Here is a 27,931-nt window from a genome sequence, read left to right on the forward strand (position 1 = left end):
GGAGATATTGGCACTGAAGAAGTCCGTGTGTCCATGCCAGACAATTGAGTATATTGGTGTTTTTGGAGAAAACCAACCCACCAAAACAAACCCCAAACAGAAACCTCAACAGTGTCCTTTGGAATCTCCTCTTCTAATTATGCAGCTGCAAGTCACTGCATCTCAGCTCTCAGTGCAAAAGGGGTGCCTTGCAATATCTATGCACATTTTAAGTACTATACAGTGTTGTTGATGATGGTATCATTTGTTCATGCTTACTGACAAATAACTGAATGAAACATAGATATACATTTACCTTTATGACTATGGGGATGCTGATCCAAGAAGAAGTAGAGTTACCAGGTGTGAGGCTATTTTTGTTGCCTCCTGTTTTGATGTCATTTTACTTGCTTGTTTTCTTAATCTGCTAGGAAATTACAAAAGTGAGTAGTTGCTCTTTGGCTATTAAGTGTCTGTAGACAGCTTTTAAAGCTGCACACAAACACTTTATTAATGGATAATCTGTTGACTGTGAAGCATATGTTCTAAAGAACTCTCGGTTTTTCTTGAGAGAAAAATTAAAGAGAAATTCTGTAAACATGACATGTTTATGCTGATATTTCATTGGAAGAGGACAGAACTTCAGGAAAAGACAGGTAAGCCAGATTTTAAATGTAATTGGGAACTCTCAAGATAAAATAGAGGGTTTATATACCACCTGTAATAAACCACTGAGAATACTTGTGATTTCTCCATTTTACCTCGCTGTGTGAGGCTGCCGCAGTTTTCTTGTCATTTATGGTCATAAGCTATATTAGATTAAATAAATCACACTTATGGTTCTGTACTTTTTCTAAGATAAATAAAACCTAATAGGACACTCCTTCACTTTCAGTGCAGTGGTATGTAGAAATGTAAAGCCGGGTGTCTGTCGTTTTCATACCATTTAGTTCCACATGAGGGCTTTACAGCAGTTGTTGGCTGTTTTGCAACAGGCCTGTGTTTGCTTTTTGTGTCTGCCCTGACTGTAAGTCTGTGAATTCACAGAATCACAGAATGGTTGGGGTTGGAAGGGACCTCTGAGGATCATATGGTCCAACCCCAGTTCACTAACTAGTACTGACTTGTTTGTGTTGTAAATGTCAGTGCCTGAGCTCTTATTAATTTTCTTAAATTCTGATCTAGTGACTGACACTAATGACAGGAAATGATTTATGAATGGGACCTCTGAGAGCGTGTCACGTTCTCATGTTTGTATGGAGCCGGTGCCATGCTGCATTACTGGCTTTCATACATTCTCGGCTACTTTCTAATTGTGGAAACACTTAAGTTTGTTTTCTGGTCTCCTGCTTCAGTTCAAGCTCTTCAATAAAATGTTCCAGACAAGCCAATTGTCAGCAGCTGTTACCAAACTAATCACTTCCAGTAAACAATTTCCTTTACTACTTAAATATTTTTTCAAGCACAATAGACTCAAAAAAGTCTGCTGTATCTGTTGTACAATTTTTCAAGAACTTTTGGTGGAAGAATCAAGATTAGGCTACGTAGAAGCGTGAATAAAGAGGGGGGGACTTGTGCCGGCTGCTCACACTGCTAGAGATTAGATGTGGTAAATTAACGTTCTCTGAGACATCCTAGTGCAGATCGAATTGTGATGTCTGTAGTCAGACCACCCTGAAATTTCTTGGAACCACTACAGTTGATCACAAATTCACCTTTGCTACAGACTGGTAAGATGAGAATCTCTTTCTATTTTAAAATGTTCTTTTAGGGCATGCTGAAACTCTGAAAGGGTTTGAACAGCTGAAGTCTGGACCAGGTTGCTGGAACTCTGAAAGAAAATCCCTACTGGGGGTTTTGAGGTTGTGGCTTAATGATGGAGCGGTATCGCTTCCTACCCAAGGCTGCCCTGTTCGCTGCTGCATCTTTCCTGCCCTCGCCTTCATCATGATTTGCAACACCTGCCGGCGAGGTTCTAACGTGGTTGTTTGGTGAGCACCAGCCCCACCTCCGCTCTCCCGGCTGGATTGCAGCCCGGCCCTGCGCAAACCTCCAGCGCCATCCCGCAGCTGCCTCTCTCCTCTGGGACTCGCTTCATCTTCTGCCTTTCCTGCCAGGTTTTCTGTGGAGACGACAGGACGTGTTTCCCATGTTCCATGAGGTGCTGCGGGGCCCGTTTCCAGCCAGGGCGCTGCCTTTCCTGGCAGCCGTGCTTTTCCAGAGGAAGGAGAGGAAAGAGACGGGGTTTTATCGCTGGCGGGTAAGACAAACAGCAGGGCTGTCTGTGAGACGATGTTCCTCAGGTGCTGTGTTAGGCACTGACCTCCTGATCCTGCACATGTGGAAAACCAGTCCCGTTCTTCTGCAGGGATTAAACTAAAAGTTTATTGTTAGGGGAAAACTTTGGAACCTACTTCAGCATTGCGTCCAGGTTTTTACTAAATGTGCAGCCTGTGTGTGGCAATGCAGAGCATGTCTCTGTTTCTGTAGATCTTGAGGAACAGAATTAAGCTGATGCCAAGTACTTTTGGGGGGAGACTCCAGCATACTGGGCTTCTTATCAGTAGAGATAAAATTGTGGTTATGTGTTTTCTTGCAAAATATCCTTGATTTTTACCTCTCCCTTCCTTTCTGCTCTCTGCCTTATCCTGCAGGACTTAGTCTAAAGTAGACAAAGATTAATGGTGTTTGTAGTGTAGCAAAACCACATTAGATAAAGTGATTTCAATGTGTTTGTCCTTTAAATGGTTTATAATCATTCCATTCTGTAATGTGGTCTGGCCAATACCCTCAGTTTTGAATTGCACTAAACTGTTTGCGAAGGAGCCTTTTTATAGGAGGTCTGATCTGTCATATGATTGCCTGTCATCCCCCTCCCTCTTGCCCCCCCCAGCCCCGGATCTACAGCTTAAAACTGAGGTGACTGTTAAATGTCACGAGATGGCTTGCTGCCTGTATGCCTCTCCGCACTCCTGTTTGCTGTGTGATAAAAATTATCTTGTTAACTTTTTTATGTTGTTGGTTAGAACTTGGGAAATCAGGGTAGAAGAGACTAGTATTAGCATGCTGTGATTTTCATTAACCAGTAAACCACTGGATGTGTTGTTTCGCCTCAGGTGTTCACTATATAAATAGATAAATTAGACACTACTTAATGAATTTATGCTGGCTGGTGGGGAGAGATTTTGTCTTGACTAGTTAATAGCAATTGAGCAAGGAGAGAGACAGCAGATCGCCCTTTTGGCTTTATAGGTGAATTCAACCTGATCAAATATCTTTCCAAAGTTTAGCCTTTGTTTCATGCATCTAAACACAAACAACTGAGAGGTGAGCTCAGTGTTTGCCATGGCTGTTGTAATACTGAACTGCTTGCACTACACATACCACCTGACTGGTTATAAAACTTGCCCTCCAGAAGACTGTGGTTCTTGGGGCTGGGTGTAAGGTCTCCCTTTGTGACTGTGGGTGCACACTTCTGAAGGAGAAGGGAAAGTCAGGAGTTTGCTTTTGGGTTTGAAAGCAAACTTGTGGCACTGTGGCTGAAATAAGGAAGGAGAGTTACGGGCAGCAATGTTTACTCGGGAACAGAAACAAGATGGGGAAAGTGCTCCCTTGGTGAACTGGACATTTCTTTGAGCCACCTGATTTACTGGGTAGCAGTGAACACAAAATATAGCTTAGAAGTTACATTTTTATTTGCTATTGACAACACTTCTGTGATGAAACCAGCACACTTATTGCAAGTCCTCCCTGTCTACTGTGAGATGTGGAGTGGGTCCCAGCACTTACTGTATAAAGGCAGGTGTGTTCTGGGCCGTATGAGAGTAAAGACTACCAGGTCCTGTAGCTGGGATAACCTGTTTTGCAGTTGCTTGCTGCTGCGTCAGCACCTTCAGTTTAGATGAAAGAGATGGAGAGCTGTTAGCAAGGTTAAATGTTTGACAATTCAGTCTTGTACCCTCATTTAAGGATCTCAAGGGTTTTTTTGCTTCAGATGCACTTTCCTGAGCTCTGGAAAAAGGGATGATTCTGAGAAATCATCAAACTGAAAACTAGAAATTGGCTGTTTGCATCTGGCATGTACATTGATTTGTTGTCACATACACAGATTTAGGCAGAACTGTCATTATTTGTTGTTGATTTCCCATATTGTTTTCTTGCCTGACTTTTCCCTGATGTGTTCAGATGAAGCATATCTGATAATCGGATGCTTCATTGCTCTGCAAGCTCACCTTCTAACATGTTATGACCTTGTTTTGCCTTCACTATGAGTAGAAAAGGCACACAGGAGGGTTCTGGCATAATTGATAGCACAGGCTTTGGCACACAAGGAAATATCTGTTGCGTTATATGGCCTTAAATTATGACATAGCTGAGGATACATTTTCCACACCCAAGTAATGACTGACTGCAGATCACGGGTTGTTAGAGACCTTTGGAAAGGACTTTCTTTTAAACGTGTAGCTATTACGTTGACAGATGGTGTGCAGTAAAAGAGGGATACGCTATCTTTAGGGTGTTCTGTGCTTCCTCTGAGTCTGAATTCCAGGCAGTAGTCAGGCTACGTGAGTGACGATTGCTTTGACAGCAGTGGGGGTGTGATGACGTAGCTTCATTTCTCAACAACCTGAAGAGTTGCAGCACATTTAGGAAGTTGGTGAGAATAACCTATGCAACCTTGAATGTGTCTCTGTAGTCCATTCCCCAATTTGATGAGGTGAAAGGAAGTCAAGCTTTGCCTGAGAAAGTGGTGTTGGTGATGGAACAACATAGAGTTGATTAGGAAAGCCTTAAAAAGGAAGAAAACCTAGCATCTGAAGGGTAGAGCTCAGGGTGAAATTTGCTGTGAAGGCATATCTTGTTCCCAGAAACAAATGAGGGAAAGAGTATCTTCAAAATATTGATGCTGCAAATAAGAGCCCTTTGAGAGTAACAATAGTATAATTAGAGTTTATTTGCACAAATTTAATCTGGCACCTGCATGTGAGGTATCTTACACAATGCATGCAATTTTTACCCTTCACTTGTTGGTCAGGTTGGATGACATTCACTCAGTACAAAGATGTGCCGTGTACTATAGGTGTCTTGGGTTTATTGTAGTGTTCAAACCCTCTTTTGCAAAAGCTGGCAAGTATCTTAAAGTGATAAATAAGGAAAACTCCACATGCATGTGACTGCTTAACAAACGCAGCACAGTTTCATTTATCAGATAAGGGATATCCAAAAACAGTTCGACAGTTCAGGGTTCATTGGTTTCCTTGGCATCCTAATTAGTGATATGTAAGGCCTAAATTTTTATATAATATTTGGCACTCTGCAGCATTTTGTTGTAAGTGAAGATCCTATTGAATTCATTTGTAGATGAATACTAAGCACATCTGAAATTAAACTCTGGTCTCAAGCCAGCCACACAGAAAATGATGGTTACGAAGTAGTGACCACCTGTGAAAAGCACTTTGAAATGGGATTTAAGAATAGAAAAGGTTTTTATCTGGCCAGGATTCTGTCACAACTGATGGAAATGAGGCAGAATGCCATTCTGTTCATGAGCCTTACACAACTGCTTCTGTCCAGTCCTTGCACTAAATACTCTTCAAGCTGTTTTATCTTGTCTTCCCCTACCCTCCCCCGCTTCTCCTTCATGATCTTCGGTGGTTCAGTCAGGCTTTTCTTTTCTATTCACATCCAGGCATTTAGTAATATTACTTTACAAAAATAGCTTCCCAGAAGCTTTCAAGAGCAAGGATTACATTTTGATCTATACTGGTAAAGTGGCATGCTGGTTTAGAGTGCTGGTATCAGTAACAGGCCAGAATGAACAGGTTTGTCTTTTCTTGCTCAAACTGCCGTGAAGTATGTGTTCCTACAAGAAAGTGTATTTTTTTCCTCATGGTAAACAGTGTATGCTTGCTTCAGTCATGGTCTTCAGAGCATGCTGTTAAGATTCTTGCCATGTCTGCTGTTACTCAAGCATGCATATGCCCTTGACAAGTACTCTTAAACTAGCCAAGTCATGATTAAAATTATTTGAGCAGCTCCAGTATCTGTTTATCCTTCAGTAGGAGTGAATTAGTGAAGCAATTAATTGGTTGGTGGTTGATTAGAGGAAACCCTAAATAAAGGACCTATTTTCTGAAGTCTGTGAGGAGTTACCATAAGACCTCAATCATTCCTGTGCTGAAAGGGAATTGAGTTTTCTTCTAGACTCCTTTAGTCTTCCAGGACACTGAAAGCACTCTGTGTGTTCCCAAATTGACTCATTAGTAGTTTATTTTGAGCTGATCCATTTCTCTGAACTGATACTAGTGTGTTTACAGAACAGACATTGCAGCTGGTACATGCTGAGCTTGTTCCTCTCTTTTCAGTGGGAAAAGCACCCTTACTACAACCTAACAGTGAAAGTCCTCCGAGCCAGAAACATCAAGGGTACGGATCTGTGTAAGTATTTAGTCAAGGTATTATGAAAACTGATGGTTTGTTCAGTGCATACCTGTAACACAGGTAGCATTGTTATGGGAACTTCTTACCTGCACATGGTGTTTGCCTTTATGTCTGAACAAAGGCTTCTCTTGTAAGTAAAGTGTTGTATATGTTTTAAAGGCTTGATGTGAGGCCAAGCTGCAGATTAACCCTGCTACTTTGTAGAACAAGAACAGATAAGGCCTGGTAACCTTTTCCTTCCCTGCTCCTTTATACATCCTCCTGTGGCCTGTTTTGTGTTCCTTTGTCTGGATTCAGTCTCGTCATGGCAAATTTTACCCTTGCTGCTGAGCAGTTCTCTTGCACCTGGAAGTAGCACTCTTCAATTCTAACTCCTAAATGTTTATTTTTCTCAGTTGTAGCAGTTCTTTCTTTCATGTGTCTGCTGTTTTGTACATGTAATTGAAGCCTTTTATTGAGGTCGGTGGTTGACTGATTTTAAGATAAACTGCTTTTTACCTGTTCCTGTTTTTTATAGCATGGTATATGTTCCCTTCTTCTTGTGCATCTGTGTTGAGTAAATCTCTCAGGACTGTTTGGGGCATTTGGATCTTTGAATCTCATTTAATTCCTTCAAGTTTAATACAGTAAGGTAGTCTGCCCACCTACAGTTTATACCTGGCATCTAATATCAAACTACTGGAATGGTAAATGACTGTCCAGGGAACAAAAACCCTCCTGAAAGGCTGAGGGCTAGAATCACACTGTGAGAAGTTCTTTTTATGGCCATTCTGTTCAAATGGAGTGAAGAATGGTTCATGTACTTGTGTTTTTAGAGGCGCCTTAACTGGAAGAAGGAGGACCTGAGACAATTGGTTATTTTCAGGGAATGGACACAGAAAGCTCAGCTCTTGGACAAACTAGATGAGGATATAGCAGTGGGTGGATATTGTCTATATGGACTTTAGTAAGGCTTTTGACACTGTCTCCTGTAAGATTCTCATCGAGAACCTGATGAAAAATAACTGGATGAGCAGACAGAGTTGGATTGAAAATTGACTGAATGGCAGAGCTGAGAGGATGGTGATCAGTGTACAAAGTCTAGTTGGAATCCAGTAACTAGCAGTGTAGCCTAGGGAATAGTTCTCAGTCCCATACTGTTCAATGTCTTCATTAATGAGCTGGATGATGATGCAGTGTACCCCCAGCAAGTCTGCTGATGTTACAGAACTGTGAGGAGTGACTGGTACACCAGAGGGTCACACTGCTCTTCAGAGGGAAAGTGACAAGCTGGAAAAGTGAGCTGACAGGAACATCATGCAGTTCAACAATGAGAAGTGGAAGTCCTGCAGCTGGGGAGGAACAGCCCTGTGCACCAGTGCGTGCTGGGGTCCATAGACTGGAAAACAGCTTTGCAGCAAAGCACCTGTGTGTCCTTGTGGACAGCAAGCTGACCATAAGCCAGCAACGTGCCCTTGCTGCAAGGAAGCCTGATGGTATCCTGGGCTGTATTAGGAGGAGCATTGCCAACAGATGGAAGGTGGAACCAGATTCTTTCAGTGGTTCTCAGTGACAGGACAAGAGGCAACGGGCCCAGCGTTGGCAGAAATATTTTTTGAAAAGTCAATCTTGCTCATTTTGAATAGTAGTCTCTTTCATGAAGAGCTTTATGGTTTGGATGAACCAGGAAAAAAAAAAAAAAAAAGAGATCTAAGTACGTAATATTCAATTTGCTGCTAGTTGAAGATGTGTACTTCACTAAGGGTTTTTGCTTTACAAGTCTGGCCTTAAGTTTGCATGTTTCTGTGATGCAGTGAGATCTAGAAAATGAGGAGCTCATTGGATGTTTGATTAAAGTTGTTTTCATGCCTGTCTCTATACTCTCTGCTCTAGTGTCCAAGGCAGACTGCTACGTGGAACTAAAGCTGCCCACTGCATCTCCTGTAGTCTCCCGAACTCGGGTAGTTGACAACTCTGATAACCCAGAATGGAATGAAACTTTCCAGTATCGAATCCATAGTGCTGTCAAGGTAAGGAGTGTGCTTTGTGGAGCTGGCTGGGCTATCTCCATTTGGTTGCTGGCTTTTGATACTTCATTCAAAACCACAGGATCTTTATTACCCTCTAAAGCAGTGTTGCTTGTAAGGTGTCAGTCTTCTTCAGGGGTATAAAACTTCTTCAGTGATGACCACACCAGTTTGCAATTGCACTCTTATGTAAATTGCAGATAGAATTTTCCATAAATGACCTTGTGATGCAACTCAGGAAACGCAAGTTATGGCTCTACCTGACAGAGTTCAGGGTAATTCCTTGTCAAAGCAAGTTTCTATTTGAGGATTGCTTCTACTTTCACAGAGTAGCTGTTGCCTTCATGTAGCTTTATTTGCCTTACACAGCCAAGTGGCTGAGTGAGGATAGTGGCAACTAAATTTCAAATTGCTTTGCCGCTTCATTCTGTCAAGTTTTGCCATCAGTTCCTATGATCGAGAAAAGTGAAATTCAGACTCTTAGAGACAGTACATCTGTCTGCTGTCTGAGCAGGACCTAGTAGGCTATTAAACAAAGTCTTCAAATTGTCAGCATTCATTCTCAAAGTAGACACTAATGGTAGAGGGAATGAAAATGTACCTTAACAGATGAGTTTTATTGTGGCGCTATTGCTTTGGATAATGTCTTTGGCTTTGGAATAAAGTGCTTATTAACAAGAAACTGTCCCCCTCACTGCTTGGTGACAAAGGCGGAATGGTAATTTACTTAAACGGTAAGAAAATTGCAAACTAAGATTTAGAGCATGTGAGCTTTTTCTTCCCCTGTAGCTCAGGAGGCCTCAATCTGGTTCCTGCTGTGAGGCTTTGCCAGCACAATTCTAAGTTCAGTCTTATCTCCTTGAAAACCAGTTGCTGCAAGGCCATTTTTTTGAGTGCCATATGGAGTCATGTCTGTTTCAATTAGTTTCTGCTGGATTCACCTGCTCTGAGGCAGTGTGGAGCAGGAAGTGGTAGGTTCCTGTGACACCCCGGGCCGAATTGTGCTGGAAGACTGGAAATACTCGTGCTTCCTTAGGCAAATCTGTGCCTGAAGCTGGTGGAGAGAACTGCCATGTGCTTTCAGATGGGGCCTCTCTGGTTGAGAAGCTCAGAAAATCTTGCAGCTGAACATTGTCAACCTGGTGATTTGCTTAACTATGCTGTAAGTCCTGCTGGAAATAGTGAATTCTCTTCATGAGTGGGAAAGGGGGACGATATTGATTAATGCATAAAATGTCTATTGTATACAGCTACTCTCATTTGTGGAAGTGTTTTTTGTCTCTTCATCTGAAGCTGTTTGTTTTGGTTTGTTTCTAGAACATTCTGGAATTGACACTCTATGATAAGGATGTCCTCATCAGCGATGAGCTCACGTCCATCGTCTTTGATGTAGGGGGCATGAAGCCGGGTCAGCCCCTGCTGCGCACTTTCAGGTTGAACCCTGAGGTTAGTCCCTGGCTGCTTCCCAGGTCACCTTTGAATAGCTGCAGCTCATTGCTACAGAAATCCAGCAGTACATGGTTGCTCATCTGTCTGTCTTGTAAAAACCAGAAGGGGAAAATGCATCAGCAGATGATGACAACGTGTATGTTTTTACTGACATCTGAGATATTTCTAAAATCCCTAGTGATTTTTGTTTCTGTGTGTGTTCCGCAGTCTTTGGGATTCCCAGTTAAGTGAAACTTGTTGTGACTAGTCTATCAGAAGATGTTAAAACACCTTTAAAGGGAGTTGATTTTTCAGAAGAATAGAGGAGCATAAACTAGGCTTTAGAAATGAAAGGCATGTGCATTCAGCAGTCATTTTTGGGATGGCAGACTGTCTTATTTAGCTGATCACCATCAGTTTCCAGTGAAGAATTTTATTGCTGCAAAGGTTACCTCTATATTTAATAAGTCAAAAGCCTAAGAAAAGTTTATTTTCCCTGAGTGATGTTCAGTTACGTTTAACCTGTGCTTCATGTGCGTGACATTTGTGCATATCAGCTGCTCTTGGTTCCTGCACACCTGTTGATGGATTGCAACGAGACAGCTTGTTTTAGACAGCTAAAGCCATATCACCAATCTGATCTTTTCTGTAACCAACTCAAACACATTGCTACAATAGGTCTGCATTAAAGATGAGCTAATGATGTCTTGTCTTGAGAAATCACGTTTCAGTGTTGTTGGTGTGGTCAGTGTCTCAGGCACCCTAAATGATCTGTAATCATGGAAAGAGGCTTGGTAACTCCCTTGTTCCCATCTCTATTCTGTTTTCTGAATGCTTAAGTCATCTTGATCATTAATTGTGGAAAAGAGAATTACCCAAATTGGCTTCTACTTGGTTATTTTAAAATTTGTGTTAGGTCTGGTATTAAGCATTTACTGTATGCTGTGACAGGGGAAAAGATGGCTGGGTCAAAGTCTGTACAAGACAAAGACAGCAATGAGCTCAGATTGCAATCTGTCGAAATAATTAACAGGAGGAAGCACAAAGCCTCATGTAGAAGCTGTTTGCAGATGTGGTGCTGCAGTGGTGCTTGAGCCAGAGAAGGGCATGTTTTTTTTTCTCATTAGCAGAACAATGGATCTGAAAGTCAACTCTCACTTGTGTGTAGTTGTCTCCTCAAGCATAGATGTGTGGTCATATAGGGTTTGCCTGGGAAGACAGGAATGTTCAAAGAACAACAAGAACAAAAGGCTTAAATTTAAAACTTCAAAAATTGAACTGGAGCTTTCACAAAAGTAACAAAAGTAGTTACTGTAGTTTGCAACAGGAAGAAATCTTCATCCCTTGGAAAAACTTTGCATAATTATATTCACAATCAAGGGTCACCTGTGTCCAACTTTTATTTTCAAAGGCTAATGAAGAGCTGGATGTAGAGTTTTACTTGGAGAAATGGTGAGTCCTACCTGAAGAGCTGAATGAACTTGAGCTCTGCTGATATGTTATTTTGGTTGCTTTTTCTGTGCAGGGACAGTCTTGCCCGTAAGGCTCATGCCTTACAGTTTTCTCATGTTCCAGTTGATTTGCCAGTGGTTGATCACAAATATCCTTAAGGTCTCAGTCAACAAAATGTTTGGGGTAGCAAAAAAGAAATAAAATTTTGCTGGACTTCATAGTGATGGCAGCACTGCAAAGGAAATGAACATTTTGTGGATGGGTGAGTTAGGGGTGGGGAGATGTTATAGCACGTACTTATATTTGCAGAGGAATATTTTCTTCAGTATTTTATCCCCCATTTTTCTGTAAAGGGAAATATATTTGGTGTCAGTCTAGTTTGCATAAATCTATCACACTGAGGACCTTTCTCCTCCACCTCTTATCCAGGCAGTTGCTTTCTAAAGAAAGATGAAGCAAATTAGAAACAAAACTAATTTACATTAAATTTCTTCCTTTCACAGCTCAGATGCCCCTACAGAGGTATTGACCAATAGTGTCCTTGTGGTGAGTACACGGAAGTCAATTACATATATTGGGGTTTACTCCTGCAGGTAGGTTTTTAGTAGTGAGAGGACAAGAATTGTTGAGAACTCAACTCCTGCATCCAAATAGCTCCTATTCTCTACAGCATCTGCCTTTTTTTTTTTTTAATTTTGTGGGTTTAAAAAGCTTCCTTAATTTTTAAAACTTGATACCAACCCAAAGAAAGGATACTTTTTTTCCTAGTGAGGCTGTTTTAAAAGATACTAAACAACAACAAAAAAAGTCTTTAGAAGGTTAGTTTGTCTTGCAGATTGTACTGAGCTATCTAGCCTAGATGCTGGCCAGGTATCCTTATCTTAACATCTACTATTTCTAACCTTTTATCAGTGCCATTGATAAGTGGGTGATAACTTTTGAGTCTGAGAGTTTTTATCTTGAGGGATTTATCTGTTCTCTTGGGGCAATCAGTCTGAGAAATACAGTCTGAGAAATACATTAAAAATACACGTGTTACTAGCTCTTTTCTCCCCTCAAAGGAAAGGGACTGGAGTGACGTTTTTTTTAATACGGAAAAAGGATGAGGAAAGAGGTCATCATTGTTGAAATGTAGAGTTTTAACATTTTTTCAGGAAAACTGATGACGTTTGACAGCACAGTTCTGCAGACTGTTTCACAGGAGAAAGTCTTTTGTGTTCCAATTTCCCTTAGAAAATCAGTCTTGCATTCAAGCAGCAGACTAATTTCTTATCTTCTAGATCAGTTATGGCCAATTAAATATCTCATCTGCTGTCCTAGAAGGGAGGCTGATGATTGAATGGTGTGAGAGACTAAATTTAATGAGGACATGGATGGTCCAGGACAGAAAGTCATGGCAGAATTTATGAAGTGCTTGTTTGGATCCGAACAGGGGCTCACACATGCATTAAAAAAGGTAAAACAACAGAGAAACCCCAGGTGTTGAGAACTTGGAACTCTGAAGTACTGGTTGCAAGAAAAACAAACAAACAAAACAAAACACAAAACTGGAATAGGAAGGGTGGTTTTAATTTTGCAACAAAAGCAAATAATCCGTCCTACTGAAGCAAAACTTGCTCTTTATTTGAAAAATCAAAATCATCCTTAGTGCTTTTTGACAGCTTGTAACTGAAAACCTCCACCTACTATAGCAGGTGGATTAAGCTTCAACTAAGAGGTGAACTAAAATCTCATAATCAGAGCTGGTTTCTTCTTTTCGTAGGTTCGCCCTTGTTTGTCTCTGCAAGGTACCATCAACAGAGAGGAAAAAGCAAAAGAGAAACAGAGAGGTAGTGCTGCCTGCAAAGTTTAAATCAGATCTACTTTTCAGCATGTTTATTCCTTGAGAGAGGGGGGGACTTGATTCTCTGCTTATACAGTGCATCTTTATTCACTGACTACAGATTTTCAAGTTAATTTTGCTTTTATCTGTAATACTGAATAATATTGGGTCACTTCCACTGGGTACCACATGAGAGATTTCTTTTTTTTTTTTTTTTTTTTGTATTTTCGTAGTCTCAGCTACACTTAACAAGTATCTGATTTTCAATATTGATTTAAATGTCTCCTTATTCTAATGCACAGGGAACTGTGAGGTCAAGCTGTCTGTTCCAGGTGCATATCAGAAGCAGTTTTGTATTCCTTGGAGACCAGACAATGGGAAGGATTGTGGAACCTCTTTTGTCTTTCATGTGGATAAAGAAATGTGTCCAGAACTGAAAGTGGAGGTGGAGCAAACCTTATCTGTCCTACAGGTAAGCATTTGTGCTGACTGCTCCAAAGTTTACAGCCCACTTTTGAATAAATCCACTCTGAAACCAGTACATTTGGTCTGTGAAAATGTCCTTAAGCAGGAATTGAATGTTCTTAATTTGATCATGGGAAGTCCAGAGACTCCTTCAAGTGTTCAAGAATGTCAGGTTTGGGTCTATTATTTGGGTACATGTGGATGTAAAAAAATTTGCCTTGGAAGCAAGTTTCTTGTATTCCATGCGGTACCAGGGATCATCTATTGTTAAGGTTTCATCACTTCCAGATATATCTTTTTGATCAAACTTAACTGTAGTGTTGTACTTGCTCAGATCAAAATTTTCTAGGCTAGAAGCCTGTCTTGAATTGGTGTTATATTTTTGTGGTTATGTTAGGATTTTTATGGCCAGAGAGAAGTTTTTCTCTATCATTGCTTTTTACACATTGCTGTTCTTTTACTTTAAAAAGTGAATAAAAATGGCAGATGTTTCATTTAATCTTTGACATTAGGCAAGGAGGTGAACTTGTCTTAAAATTGTCCTTAACACTTGAAAATCTGTTCTGACATGGGGATTAAAATAATCTGGATCTGCACATGCTTGCTACATGAGGACATCTTTCAGCTATTGAGATATTCAATTGCAAGTCTTTTCTATTAGAAAGCTGGAGAGCATGTGCCTCTTGCAAGGATTTATTTTGCTTTGCCTATCACTTCACAGTTCCTACAGGTACCAATGAGTGTGTGTATCCCATTGGAGTGACTGAATATTAATTCTGATGACTGCTCCCAGTATGACCATACACCAAAAATGGAGCAAGAAAGCTATTTCTTCGGTGATGTTTTTCATCCCCACGTGCTGTTGGGCAGCATGAATGCAGAATGATGATTTTGGCTACACTAGAGGCATTTATGGAGAAGATAACACAAAAAAGAGTATGGAAGAATAGCTTTGCAATGGGGTTGGATGGGCAGCAAATATGAGCAGAAGAGAGAGACCTCGACTTAAGTAGTCCAAAAGTCAGAGCCAGGCAAGCAAAAACACTATAGAAGTCAACCGTAGAGATTGGCCCGTGTGGTAAACCTCAAGCAAACCAGGGCTGGTAGCTGGTAGAACATATTCCTTCAAGAGCTGGCATAGAGCACAGAGCTGTTCTGTCTGACCTTTCCTCTCTTATCAGAGGTAGGAGAGTGCCAGGAACGTAGAGTGTTGCTTGCCTTGTACCTAAATGCATGTTATTTAGCCCTGTTAGGAGGAGGGCAGTGGGCTTAGAGGGCATTTGACTCAGGACAGTTGGTTTTAGTCAGAAGACATCTGTAAAATCTATGGATAGTTCCTTGTCTGTCCTCAGTTCTTGTTGTGAAAGGGGTGATAACCTGTTGTTTCTTTAAGGTGCTGCCTCCTCCCAGGGGCTGAGGCCTGTGGTGGGTGTAAAGGCTCCAGCCCACATGGTAGGCTCTATAGGCTTGAGTGTGGCCCTGTGACATGAGGGGTTTTTAAGTACCACTCTTTTAAATTTAGGAACCTGAACACAGCTCTTTATTAAGAGAGCTTGCTACTTGCTAATCCAGCATAGGAGAAAAGACAAAGATTTCCTGGGAAACTTTTATTTACTCTGCTTGTAAAGATGATTATGTTTTTTAATTACATGCTCCTGTTTGTCCTTAAGGTTTTTATCTTATTCCCTATTTTGTGGTATTTTTTTCTGTATGCCTAACCCTGTTGCCTTGTTGGTATCTTTTCCATAATCCTGCTTTGAAGACAAGATGTAAGTTCACTTGTGAGCTTTCTGACATATGTCAGAAGACAACTAGATTTTTTTTTTTGTTTAAATTTTATATGTGGAGATGAAGATTTTTTTTTTTTTTGTGTGTGGCAGATAGCCATATTAAAAAACAAAACAAAACCCGACAAAAACAACAAAAACAAACAAACCCCCAAACTATTTGATTGACAGAAATAATCCCAGCAAAGACCTGTCAAGCAGAGAGCATGATGAACTTGAAAAGCCTTAGACTTCTGGAAAACATTTTGTTATAATGATCGTAAGTTTTGTTTGTTATTTTGACACAAGAAAGTAATATATTTAACAATTTCTTTTCTGTAGAGCTCAAATAAAATTTTGGTTTCTTTATTAGGATGGTATGAACCCTGATATTGAAAAGCATACTACAGTTCTGGGATTGGGGACTGTACCAGTGAATTCCCTTCCTATTGGACAAAAAGTTGACAGAAATGTGTCTCTGGGAGAGGTAATGTTATCATTTTGCACTTGTTTTGAAATACTTGAGATAACTTTTTCCTCCATTGCCTACAGGCATTTGGAAAGTTAAGCTGCACATGATTTCTGAGAGTGCTGTTTTCTTGGATACCTAGAATGAAATACTGATACTACTCAGTGCAATTCTTCTAAAAACGTTTTCATGGTTGGGTCTTGCAAAGTAAGTGTAAAGCTCATAACTTTCTAAAGCAAAAAGTCTGTTATATTGTGAAAGAAAAATATCAGAGGAAGAGAAAAGCAAGAAGCTTGGAGAAGAAATAGCTTTCTCTCCCTGCGCTCTAATTATGTGTTTTTATTCTCTGTGGAGACTACTGAAGATGTCTGAAACAGGTGCAAGTGAAAGGTGTTCCAGAGCTGTAGTTTTGTGGGTGAGGGTGCTGTTCTCTATTCTTGTTAGTAACCAGTGCCCCTGTTGATGTCATAACCTCTAGTTAGTAGTTCTGTCTATGTAGTTGCTATCAATATCAATTATGAGGTGTGTTCTCTTTTTGCAGGGACAAAGTTTGAATATGAGTTTGAAAACTGAAGAGAGGTGAGTGGGAACTTCAGAGACCTCTAAAAATCAGGAAAGGCATTTATTCTCATAGTGAAGGAGCTGAGTGATACTCCCAATTGTTCTGGGGAGGTCTGTTGTCTTTACTGATCTATTGGGATAGATTAAAGTATCTCACGTTATTTTTCTTCTGAAGACTGTGACTCTTCAGTTAGCAGATACCATCTATTGGATTGATGTTAATCCCGCTTAAGTATGAAGATTTTTTTTTTGTTCCTAGTGCTTAAATTTAAAATAGCTCATGGTGTAAATATTAAATAGCTTTGTTAGGTTCAAATAGTTTCCAGAAAATGTGCAGTGCTGTACTGAGAAATAGGACAGGACATCTTGGTGTATGAAGAACTTGAACTATAAAATAGAGGAAGGGTGCAAGAAAGGAGTCACAATGAAAGAATAACATAGAAAATGGAGCGCAGTTGGCTAGCAAGTTCAGAGAGTCATTTGGTATATAGTCATTAACTGAAGATCCTGCTCTCCTTTTACAAATTCATAGTAAGTTTCTTGTTATTCAGTTGTTCCCTTCTGCCTCTTAAGTTCAGAAACTTCTGTTTTAAAATTGCTTCCCTCCTCATTTCTCCTTCCATGCCAATACAGTAATCTCAATTTTTCCTCATGTCATCTGAGAATTTTCCTTCTTGAAATTCCTGAAGCTTCATCAGAGTACTGTTTGACACAAGCTTTGTATTTAGACATTAAGGGAAAAATAAAAAGTTTCATTTTTAATTCCAGAAGCTGTTGTGACAAAATAGCTCGTGTACAGACATACACTAAAACTTCATTTAAGTGTTTGATCCATTGATTCAGATCAGCACCTAGATTGTGTGTTCACAGAAACTGCTTTTCCTTGGTATTTACAAATAGTCCAGAATTTTGGGTGTATTTGTCTTAATTTCTATTTCAGCACTTGGGATCTTGATATACGTCTGGGTTTTGACCTCTGTAAAGAGGAAAGAGAATTTTTGGACAAAAGGAAGAAAATAGTTTCTGAGGCACTGACAAAGACTCTTCACTTAAAAGACTCCCCTCCAAAAGATGAGGTATTGAGCACAGTGCTGTAGTGAGATTTGTAAAATCCTTTGTGCTTGGTTGATGATTAGGTATTGTAGGATTCTTTTCCTGTAACCAACAGAAAACATAGTTTGCATTCACTGTGGTGTGAGATCCCTGTGACATTTCAGTTTTGAAATCTCACATGTTGTTATATTTCTAAAATTCTGAGGGAGGTGTGTGTGTGTTTTGGAACACAAAAAATTGAAATTCCAGAGTGTATGTACTTTTTTGAGTTGAACTCTTGTATCTTGGGCTTTGAGCTCTGAATTGTGATGGGAAATTCTGTTTCAGAATGGTTAATTGAAGCTCAGACTGCAGGAACAGCTTCCTAGTTGCTCATTTGAAGATACTCTTAGTCTGATACCTTGCCCTGTGATCTCTGGTTGCTTTTATAAAAATGATTGCCTTTTTTTGTTCTTATGTGTATGTTTTGTGGCATGCAAGTAAATGTGTGATAATATACATAACAATTTCGGTAAGTGACTGTCCCTAACATGACAATGCTATGTTTTATAGGGAATGATGTATTTCAGTTACAAAGTAGAGAAGGAAATTCTGAGTGAAATGAGACCTGAAATTACTTGAAATGTAAACAGAAATAGAGGTATTATCTCTTATTCTCATAAGAATAAGACTTAAATGGGATTAGTTCTGTAATTTATGGGCAGTTCAAAAGTCTTTGGTGTTGACTCCTGATTTTGCTGCCTGCAGGTTCCAGTGGTAGCGGTGCTGGGGTCTGGTGGTGGGATGAGAGCTCTGACATCGTTCTATGGCAGCCTTGCTGGGCTTCAGCAGCTGGGCCTTCTGGATGCTGCAACATATCTGTGTGGGATTTCTGGCTCTACTTGGTAAGTTACGTGCAGTGTTTATTCCAGAAACTTATAGGTGAATATAGTAGCGCTGAAGCAAAATACAGCCATACCTGCCTTTGTGCCATCTGTAGGCAGGCAATGCAGTCAATTATTTTATCAGTTCTCACCTGTGAGTTCTGATGGGGATCCTAGAGAGTCTAATAGATCCATTACCACTTCTGACCAGTACAGCTACTGGCTAAATCTATGAATTTGCTGCTTTTACCAGCCTGGCAGTTGAATATGGGAGCATATTACATGACTAAAACTGCTGTGTGTTCCCTCAGAGTCCTGGCTGCAAAAACTTTCCCCATTTCCTTACTCTTGCCAAAAAGAAAACTGCAAGTCACTGGAAACATGTCCACATAGATCACTATGTCTCTGCCTTCCAAAATGGTGTCTGTGGCTGCATAGAGGAATAGCATTGGCTTGCACTTTGGTGGACTGGAGCAATGTGCTGAAATGTTAGACATGCCTAGAATGTTTCAGTAGCTCAGTTCTTGGAGTTTGTAGTGAAATCATCCCTCATAAGTACATGTTGTTTTCGTGAAATTATTTCACTGAGGAGTTGTGCAACCTGATGGTGTAAGCTGCCCTTCCAGACCTTTGTGTGTTAAATTAACTCCTGTGTACCTACTATTCTTCCACTAAACTTGTAATCTGGCCTGCCTCTTTTTATTCAGAGGCAGACTTTCACCCAAAGGTATCCTGTTCACATGGATAGCCCATAGTCCAAACTAATTTCTTGCTTAGTCAGACCTGTGTTCTGATGAAGGCTAAAACTTCTATTGCTTGTATCCAGTAGCACTCGTGCTGTGAGCCAGTCTCTTAGTATTGTTATGGCCTGGAGTTAACTCTGATTCATGAACTGGTTCATGTGTCCTAGCATGTGATGCTTGGAACATCCTTGGAATGTCAAGATCATATAATCATACAATGATTTGGGTTGGAAGGGACCTTAAAGACCATCCAGTGCCAGCCACCCATGGACAGGGACACCTTTCACTAGACCAGGTTGCTCAAAGCTTCATCCAGCCTGGCCTTGGACACTGCCAGGGATGGGGCATCCACAACTTCTGTGAGCAACCTGTGTCTCACCACTCTCATAGTGAAGAGTTTCTTCCTTCCATCTAATCTAAATCTACGCTCTTTCAGTTCAAGGCCATTACCCATTGTCCTGCCAGTACATGCCCTTGTAAAAACTCCCTCTCCAGCTTTCCTGTAGGCCCCATTCAGGTACTGGAAGGCTCCTTTAAGGTCTCCCCAGAGCCTTCTCCAGGCTGAACAGCCCCAACTCTCTCAGCCTGTCTTCACAGAAATCCTCCAGCCCTCTGATCATCATCATGCCCTCCTCTGGACTCTGTCTAACAAGTCCATCTCCTTCTTATGTTGGAGGCCCCAGAGCTGAACACAGTACTCTAGGTGGGGCCTCACCAGAGCAGAGTAGACGGGGAGAATCACCTCCCTCGACCTGCTGGTCATGCTTCTTTTGATGTGGCCCAGGATACAACTGGCTTTCTCAGCTGCAAGTGCACGTTGCTGAGTGTCATTGGCAAACATGAAGATGAAGTTGTCCTGTAGGTGTCAGGGTTTTCAGCATGTTTTAGAGTTCAGAGATCCTTTATTATGATCTCTTTTCATAATGTTTTATCTTTTAGCTAGACTTCTCAACCCTTTGGTTCAGTGCTGCAGCACTAATTATAAATAGCTAAAATTATTATAGATACGAGGGTCATTATTACCGATAACATTAATATAAGCATTTTCAGGTGTTTATCAACATTGTATCGTGACCCTGACTGGTCTCAGAAAGACCTTCAAGATGCAATCAGAAGAGCTCAGGGTGCAGTGTCCAGCAGCAAAGCAGGAGCATTTTCCCCAGAACGACTAAAATACTATTTCCAGGAGCTGAATGCAATGGAGATTAGTGGACGGAATGTTTCCTTTACAGACTTGTGGGGCCTTATTGTGGAATATTTCCTACAACAGAAGGTAAAAGAGTTCACGTTTGGATGTCTACTGCTGTTTGACTTCCAGGTGGGAGCTCTTGCCCACCCATGCATTGTATGTCATGAAACAAATTACACTCTACCTGTGTGAGCTGCTCTGGATCAAATAGTGCTGTGGAATAAGCATATGGAGTTCTCGTCTCTTTCTGCTTTGGGTTTCCCAGCATCCTTCTTAAGTAAATAATTTTGAAGTCGTATAGATCAGTGCTGTAGAAAAACTGAGTGTTTTTTTTGGAATTACTAAATAAATAGCTTTTGTATTGGTTGTGTTAAGCCTGAGAGAATTATGTTGGTTTTGTGAAGTGACATTACTGTGCAGTACTTGCTATGCTATTTGAAATCAGAAGGGTAACTAGTTCATTAATAAACACCGGACACTCTAAATATGCAACTACAGAAGTATTCTGTCAAAATCTAACTATATGCATGGACAGTGGGAAGAAAATGAACTTTGAATTATTAGTATTGTTAGTCAGAAATGCTAAGCAACAGCTACAAATTATCAGAGTATGGGTATAGAACTTACCTGACTGAAGTGTGCTTCTCCTTCCTTGCTTGTGACCAGGAAGATCCATCAAAGCTGTCTGATCAGCAAGAAGCAGTGAAATGGGCCCAGAATCCCTATCCTATCTATGCAGCTGTCAATGTGAGACCCAATATTAGCAGTGGTGACTTTGCAGGTATGAACATGGCAAATTTATTTTTGTTTGCTAAAATCCATTAATTCCTTTCACCTATGCAGTTCTTTGGGTAGTGAGTAGGTGACATCAGGAAATGTCTCAAGCAGAAGTTGGTAGTGCAAGAGGCAATAGAATACTGATTTGCAGAATGTTATCATCCTGATTGCAGGTGTTTTTATAATGACGATAACAGATAAATGAGATTCAGCTCTGCTTGCCACTCTCCATGTGTTGCTAGAAAATGCCTGAAATTTTCAGGAGCTGAAAGGGAAAATTCTTATAATAAACAAGTCTGTCTGAATTGGAGAACTGAAGTCCTTGGTAATTAGGTGACCTACTTTAATAGTCTCAGAAAACCAATATGTGTAGAATTCATGTAAAATAATGGATTGGCAACCTTATAGCATGCATCATCAAAACTGTGGTATTGAGCAGCCTAGGATCTTGCTGATTATACAACTACAGTAAAAAATGAAGGCCAGTCCTATTCCAGGTCACTTGAGACTTTAAATATGATGCAACAAGTGAGGATATACACAGTGAAACAGGGACGCAAATGCTTGTGTCCAACTGTTTACCACTGCGAGACATTTTTATTTGTTTGTTTATTCTGGAGGAGTGTGTGTATGACAATTATTTTGATTTGTAATTCTTTGTGGAAAGCTTTCCAGCATGAGGGAACACTTTGATAAACAGACAATGAAGTCTGACACAGTGGGTCAACTGAGTTTTCAAGTCAGTGTTGTAATAGTTGCTGAGAGAGGGTAAGTAGTGGGAAGAAAAGCTGAGAAGAGCAAAGTATCTTCTGTTTGTGATGGAAAAGGGAGCCATAAGAATGGTTTGAACTAGAAGTAAAATAGACAAGTTATTTCGGTAGTAATGAAGTTAAGATGTGGAGCAAGATGGGATTTTTTTTTTTCCACCCAAAAGCCAGGAAGCTGTATTTGGTATGAAAGCCTGTACAAGAGTTTTATTAATCATGTGTAAGATAGAGGCTCACTGAGAAGAGTGTCTGGGAGTTCCATAGTGATGGTGAAAAAAGTGGAAGGAGACTCCCTTCTGTCTCTTGTGTGAACAAAACCAAAATTAGTATTTTCACCTGTGTTTATGCTGAGATTAGTAAAGATCCTGTTGGCTTATTCTTAGAATGGTGTGAGTTCACTCCCTATGAAGTTGGATTTCGCAAATATGGTGCGTTTGTCCGAACAGAAGACTTTGACAGTGAGTTCTTCATGGGACGGCTCATCCAGAAACGTCCAGAGCCTAGGATTTGTTTTCTACAAGGTATGATCTTACAGTGATGAATTAAACAGAGAGATAGAAATAAGCTGTGCTGCTTTTGCGCCTCATAACTTTAAACCCATGCCCTTTTGTCCCTTCCTAAAAAATATGAAGAAGGGAAAAAAGTCAAATCTTTCTCCAAAGGTTTAGGTGTAGGTTCATAGTATTACAGTCTGATGTCCTGAGTCTACAAGAAGATTCTGTTATGAGCTGCCTGTCAAAAACTTCTGCTTTAGGCCTTGCAATTTTCTTGCCATCTTTTCCTTGCTGATAGAGGAGTTTTTTTCTTGCAGAAGTTTCTGCATTATATTATTGCATCAGGATCCATCACATGATTAACTCAAAGGTTTAAGCTCAAACATCACCTGTTAGAATTGTGTGGGTCAAGAGACAGCCCTCTACTATGATGCAGCTGAATTATACACTGTGAAATTTGGTTACACTGTGAAAAACCTTCTGAGTATTAAATTCTTCCATATTTCTCCTCCAGGAATATGGGGCAGTGCCTTTGCTGCAAGCTTGGATGATATCTGCCTGAAGGTGGTTGGTATAGGGCTGGGCTTTCTAGATTCTTTTAAAGATGTTATCAAAGTTGTAGGTAAGAGCATATATGAAAATAGTAGGATTTTTCAAAATATTCATAGTTGTGGAATGGTCATAAAATAATGACTCATGAATGTGCTGTGTGCCTGTAGTTTTCAAGATTGGTATAAAGGATAGATTTGGACAAATTTCTCTTAGACTCTATTATTCTCTTCTATCACATATTGTAAGCGAATAATTACAGATTTTCTGTACGCTTTCTCTTCCTCCTTTTTTTTTAAATGTTATGTATCTGACTTTGACTATAAATTTGGGCTAGTTATGGGAGCTGTTTTAAGCACATGTTACAGTTCAGGGGTCTTAATAATGAGAAGAAGGCTACTAAGCAGAAGGTGGAAAATCGATTTTCGGTTCCCTCCTTGACCTGATTTTTGTAATAATCTTGGATAAGCTGGTTGTGTGTTTATGCAGTAAAAAGGAAGCACCTGACAGTTATTCAGGTGCATAGTTATAGCCATAATAAGTAGTGGAGGGAGGTATTTGTTTTCTTCTCTGCTTTTGCAGCCCTAGTGTTTTTCCCCACGCACTTTTGTTGTTTTAACCAAAAATGCTACTGTGTGTGGATGACTGCCTTATCAGACAGAAATTGTTGTTACTTGGTAACAAGGGTTTTTTTGTGTGGGTTCAAAATGAATATGAACATTTATTTATAAGTAAGGCTATTCCCTATAAACAGGGCGAGTAAATTATCCAACCATAGAAGATGCAACTTGTTAAAATTTCATTACAATACTTTCTTATAAGAGGACAAATTCAGCCTTAGGACAACTGGTTAAGTATTGTAGAAAAAAGCTTGACTGAAATGTTAGAGCTGGACAAGCATTTTCTGTGTGTTCTGCATCCTTCTGTGGCCTCTCCAGATGACTGCCGAAGATTCCATTTCCAAGATCCAACACGACTGAAGACTCGCTTGGTTATACCTGGGGGCCCCTTGTTACAAGTTTTCCAGGATATATTCAAGTCCAGGGTGACGTGTGGAGAAACGTTCAACTTCATGCAGGGATTGTATCTTCACAAAGATTATGTTAACATCAAGAAATTTGTGGCTTGGAGAGGTAAATGCGTCTGTATGTATCTAGGATATAAAATAGTGTGTTAATATTCTGCAACAGTCAACATTACAGAACATAGGTGACCTTGACTTTATTCCACTGACGTCAGGGAATTTATGCCTTACACCATAGCAAAAAATTTGATCCGTTCTTTATGTTCTGTTATATAAAGCAAGCATCAGACTTCACAGGTCAGTCTCAGATGAATGTGCGTGTCAGGATGTCTTTTTTTTTTCTTCTTATAGCCCCAGCATAAGCTTTGTTTGTTGCTTGTACCAAGAGATGTGTAATGAATCATTATAGTTACTTGTGTTACTTGGAGTGTCTTCCAGGAACTCATCTGGATGCATTTCCCAACCAGCTGACCCCCATGGAAGAGAGCTTGTATTTAGTGGATGGTGGCTTTTCTATCAACTCTCCCTTTCCTTTGGTCCTTCAGCCAGAGAGGGATGTGGATGTTATCTTGTCGTTCAATTTTTCCTGGGAGTCTCCCTTTGAGGTGAGAGATGTGGCTGAGATAAAAGCACAGAATCATATTCACGATGGCTGATACAAACTAATGAAAGAGTGCATTAAAATAAATCGTTACCTCTTTCAAATATTGTTGTACTATGCTTTTTACTGTGAATATCATGACAACATGGAAAGTGACAGCTGTAATAAGATTCAAAACTTTTCAGAAGCTGAAATAGATAATTACCTAAAATAAGAGTATTTGCTTAGCTCATATGATCCTTGTTACTTAGATGTACGCTTCTAATGGAAAGGTAGCTATTGGTGATTTTCTTCATGCAAACAAGTTATTTCCTGTATAGATGTGTTTCTTTTAAAGTGCAGAACTGTCAAGGTGAATATATTTAGAGTAACAAAACATAAAAAGTTTCAGCTGCAAATTATTGATGTTTAGCAGCAGTTCTCAGTTCTGCTCTTCATCCTTCTCCTGTATCACCAGCCAGAGAAATTGTTTCTGCCAATTTGAAGTTGGATTTCTGTCACTTTTTTTTTTTTGTGAAAGTCTCTCTCCCTTCCAAGATTGTGGTTAGCTGATCTTAGAGGTGTTGCTGTTATTCTGTTGAAATTATTTTTGTTCTTTGACAACAGGTTTTAGAGCTGACTCAGACATATTGTGAGGAGCGGGAAATTCCTTTTCCAAAAATCAAATTGAGTGAGGAAGATGAAAAGAAGCCAAAAGAGTGTTACATGTTTGTGGATGATAACAATCCAAAGGCTCCAATTGTGCTCCATTTCCCATTGGTGAATGACACCTTCCAGAAATACAAAGCTCCAGGTATCTTAAAGAGCTATTTTTACAATCCTTTGGGTGTGTTGATGGGGAAAATTCAGTGGGTTTAGTGTTTGTCCTTTCATTCTTCTTAGTATTACCCTGTAATTATTAAATTGTTACTTTCATTTAAGGTGGAATCAGCTTCCACTAGTTTTTTTGGAAGGGAGAGTGGGAAAAGAGGCTGACAATTAAAAAAATGATAAAAATCTAAAGGCTGGAAGAATCATAATTGGATGATAATTTTGCTGCTTTCTGAACCTGTCTGCCTCTACCTGATTTTGTTACTTCTAATTATTCTGAATATATGAGAAGGCACTGCAAGTCTATCGAGCAAGAGCACTCGGGTGAAACATAAAGCTATATTTTAAGAAGAGGCATAAAATTCAATGTCCTATTTCTCCCGTGCTGGGAGGAAACAGTCCTGAAGAAAACCTTTGGAATACACAGAAAAGAATGTGCAGGACTGACGCAGACAAGGGGGATCTAAGACACTCCATTCACAGAATCACAGAATGTTAGGGTTTGTTCATGTTACCTGTATTATTACTATAATGATTGCCAGACCCTTGCTGCATTTCCTCATCAGTGATGAAGAGTTTCTAAGTATTTGGCTTGAATAGGACTGCTATTTCTTATAATAGCAACAAGCAAAAGTGGTTTTAGCAAGTTACTTTGATTTTAATCTTTCAAGACTGGTATTTATATTCAATGGAAGGGTGCTAAAACCACAAGTTACCGTTATTTTGAAGAGTATATACTAACCTCCTAAGGTCAGTTGAACTCAGGGTGTTAATGTCTTTTAGTGTAGAACAGCACTGCCATGAAGAATTGGGCTTTGTATTTCCTATTTTGAGCATGATGATCATGGATGCACTAAACTAATTATCACAATGAAAATGTGTTTTAGTCAAGCATTTTGGAGTCTAGTGAAGTAGAAAGACTAATAATGCTTTACCTTCAGCTTCCAACCATTTCGGATCCTGAAAGAGCTGAAATCTCTGAGGAGGAGATTTGGGGAAAAAGCTAAGGTTCAAATCTGTGATATCTCTGTGTGGTGGTTTTTTGGTGTTGTGGTTTGTTGTTTGTTTGGTTGGTTTGTTGTTTTTTGTTTTGTTTTGGGGTGGTGCTGTTATTTTTTTTTTTTTTTCTTCCTTGCTGCAGGAGTTAAACGTGAGTCAGAAGAGGATAAATGCTTTGGGGACTTCGTAATTGAGGGGAAAGATTCTCCTTACCGTACACTAAATTTCACCTTTGAGCCATACGATTTCAGCAGGTTAGTGGAGGTGAATCGCTACAATGTTCTGAACAGCAAGGGTGCTCTCTTCAAAACCCTGAACTTGGCTCTGCAAAGGAGAAAGTTGAAGAATATCATCAATATGTCCAATACATGAGCAGCTTCCATAGCTGAGGGTATTGCCAGGCTCTAGTGTACAAAAGCTGTGTGGTTCAAGATGGGATGCTGAAAACTAAGAGCTGGAAACTGTTCCCTTAGGAAGGGATTAGCACACATGACACTGAAAATCTATTCCAGATAACAGATGCTCTTACAAAAACCCAAGGGATGTACAGTATGTGGTCGTTGCTTTGTCATGTGAGGAAGAGTAAGGAATTATCTAGCCCGGTATCTCATCTTACAGTGGCTGATACCAGATGACTAGGGAGATCTGTTCAAACAGTTCAAGTATCTGGAGAATAATCTTTCAAACTCCACTGAGTGGATCACTGCTTTTTGTGAGGGGCACGGCTCCCTCCCTGCACTTTTATCTGGCTCAATAAGTTGTAACTATGCACTGGAAGAGGAAATGCGTCCTTTTGCTTTCAGCTTGCTCCTGGCTGATGCTTTGAGTACTTTCAAGACTGAATGTCATTATCTGTTTTCCATATTTGCCATTCATGGTTTCAAAGATCTCTGTGACATTTCCTTCCTATCCTTCTCAGGGATTATAATGGCTTTTAGTCTCCCAGACTTTCAGTACCTTTCTTCGGTAACCATTTGTTTTCGAGAAAATAATAGTTCCCTTTTTCATATTTAACAGTTAAAGACACATGCTGGGATTGTGTTGCTTCTTCCTACAGTTTAGTCATCACAAGCTGATGAAACTTTAAAAATGCTATGAGTCCTATCTTTCTCTTTCTGTGTAAGAGGAAGGAAGACTCCTTTGAAGAGTCCGAGTTAGATATTTTTTTTCTTTACACTTGGGCTTGCAATTCAGCCAGACCTTTGCTCATGGAATTTCTGTGTCTATATATTTTAAAAACATCAGTATTCAAGGTAGGCACACGTTATGAGTGTGAATGAATAAAATAATGTCAGATGCTGCTATGCTGTGGGATGGAAATCACCTGACTTTGCAGAAAGCTCAAAGAAAAGTATTGAATTATACAGTTGGAAAATATCTAATGCAGAAGGGTGGCAAACAAACACTGTTTACTTTTGTGGCTTTTAGATTGATCTGAATGTACTGATTCTGTATTTGAAAGCTGGAGGCAGGAAATTTGTCTGTTCTGAAATGATGTAAATGCTTATAAATGAGTATGATTCTTGAAAATGAGTATGATTCTTGATATGTTTTTAATGTGTTTGTTTTGATAAATATTATTTTGCTAATTTGCATTTCACAATATGAACACTTCTCTTTATATATTTTTCCTTATTCCAATAAAAAGTAAGTTAAAAAGTCATTGTAATACT

The 27,931-nt window shown here is 39.8% G+C and overlaps 1 protein-coding gene across 4 annotated transcripts; it reads left to right on the forward strand.

The window, feature by feature from the left end:
- Positions 1 to 1,838: 1,838 nt before the first annotated feature.
- PLA2G4F (phospholipase A2 group IVF) lies at positions 1,839 to 26,864 on the forward strand. Of its 4 annotated transcripts, XM_065065895.1 has the most exons (21): positions 1,839 to 1,970; positions 2,097 to 2,239; positions 6,345 to 6,417; positions 8,293 to 8,429; positions 9,744 to 9,872; positions 11,266 to 11,306; positions 11,810 to 11,852; positions 13,069 to 13,135; positions 13,431 to 13,600; positions 15,733 to 15,846; positions 16,370 to 16,407; positions 17,330 to 17,465; positions 18,190 to 18,326; positions 20,099 to 20,321; positions 20,904 to 21,018; positions 22,165 to 22,302; positions 22,790 to 22,897; positions 23,763 to 23,957; positions 24,287 to 24,453; positions 25,056 to 25,242; positions 26,401 to 26,864. In XM_065065895.1, exons 2-21 carry the CDS (start codon positions 2,129 to 2,131, stop codon positions 26,628 to 26,630), a joined length of 2,559 nt encoding a protein of 852 aa, XP_064921967.1. In that variant the 5' UTR covers positions 1,839 to 1,970; positions 2,097 to 2,128; the 3' UTR covers positions 26,631 to 26,864. The 4 variants fall into 4 exon arrangements, with proteins under 4 accessions (XP_064921967.1, XP_005502268.2, XP_064921968.1 ...); XM_005502211.3 differs by lacking the exon at positions 1,839 to 1,970 and having other exon boundaries at positions 2,004 to 2,239; XM_065065896.1 differs by lacking the exons at positions 1,839 to 1,970; positions 26,401 to 26,864 and having other exon boundaries at positions 2,007 to 2,239; positions 24,277 to 24,453.
- Positions 26,865 to 27,931: the final 1,067 nt, after the last annotated feature.

The sequence above is a fragment of the Columba livia genome, chromosome 5, assembly GCF_036013475.1.
Source record: "Columba livia isolate bColLiv1 breed racing homer chromosome 5, bColLiv1.pat.W.v2, whole genome shotgun sequence".
Classification (NCBI taxonomy): domain Eukaryota; kingdom Metazoa; phylum Chordata; class Aves; order Columbiformes; family Columbidae; genus Columba; species Columba livia.

Excerpts from the sequence above, each read along its gene's own strand:
- PLA2G4F (XM_065065895.1), top strand. The coding sequence starts at position 2,129 with ATGTTCCATGAGGTGCTGCGGGGCCCGTTTCCAGCCAGGGCGCTGCCT. Across the intron at positions 24,454-25,055 it reads CCTGGGAGTCTCCCTTTGAG|GTTTTAGAGCTGACTCAGAC; the intron begins GTGAGAGATGTG and ends CTTTGACAACAG. Across the intron at positions 25,243-26,400 it reads CCAGAAATACAAAGCTCCAG|GAGTTAAACGTGAGTCAGAA; the intron begins GTATCTTAAAGA and ends TCCTTGCTGCAG.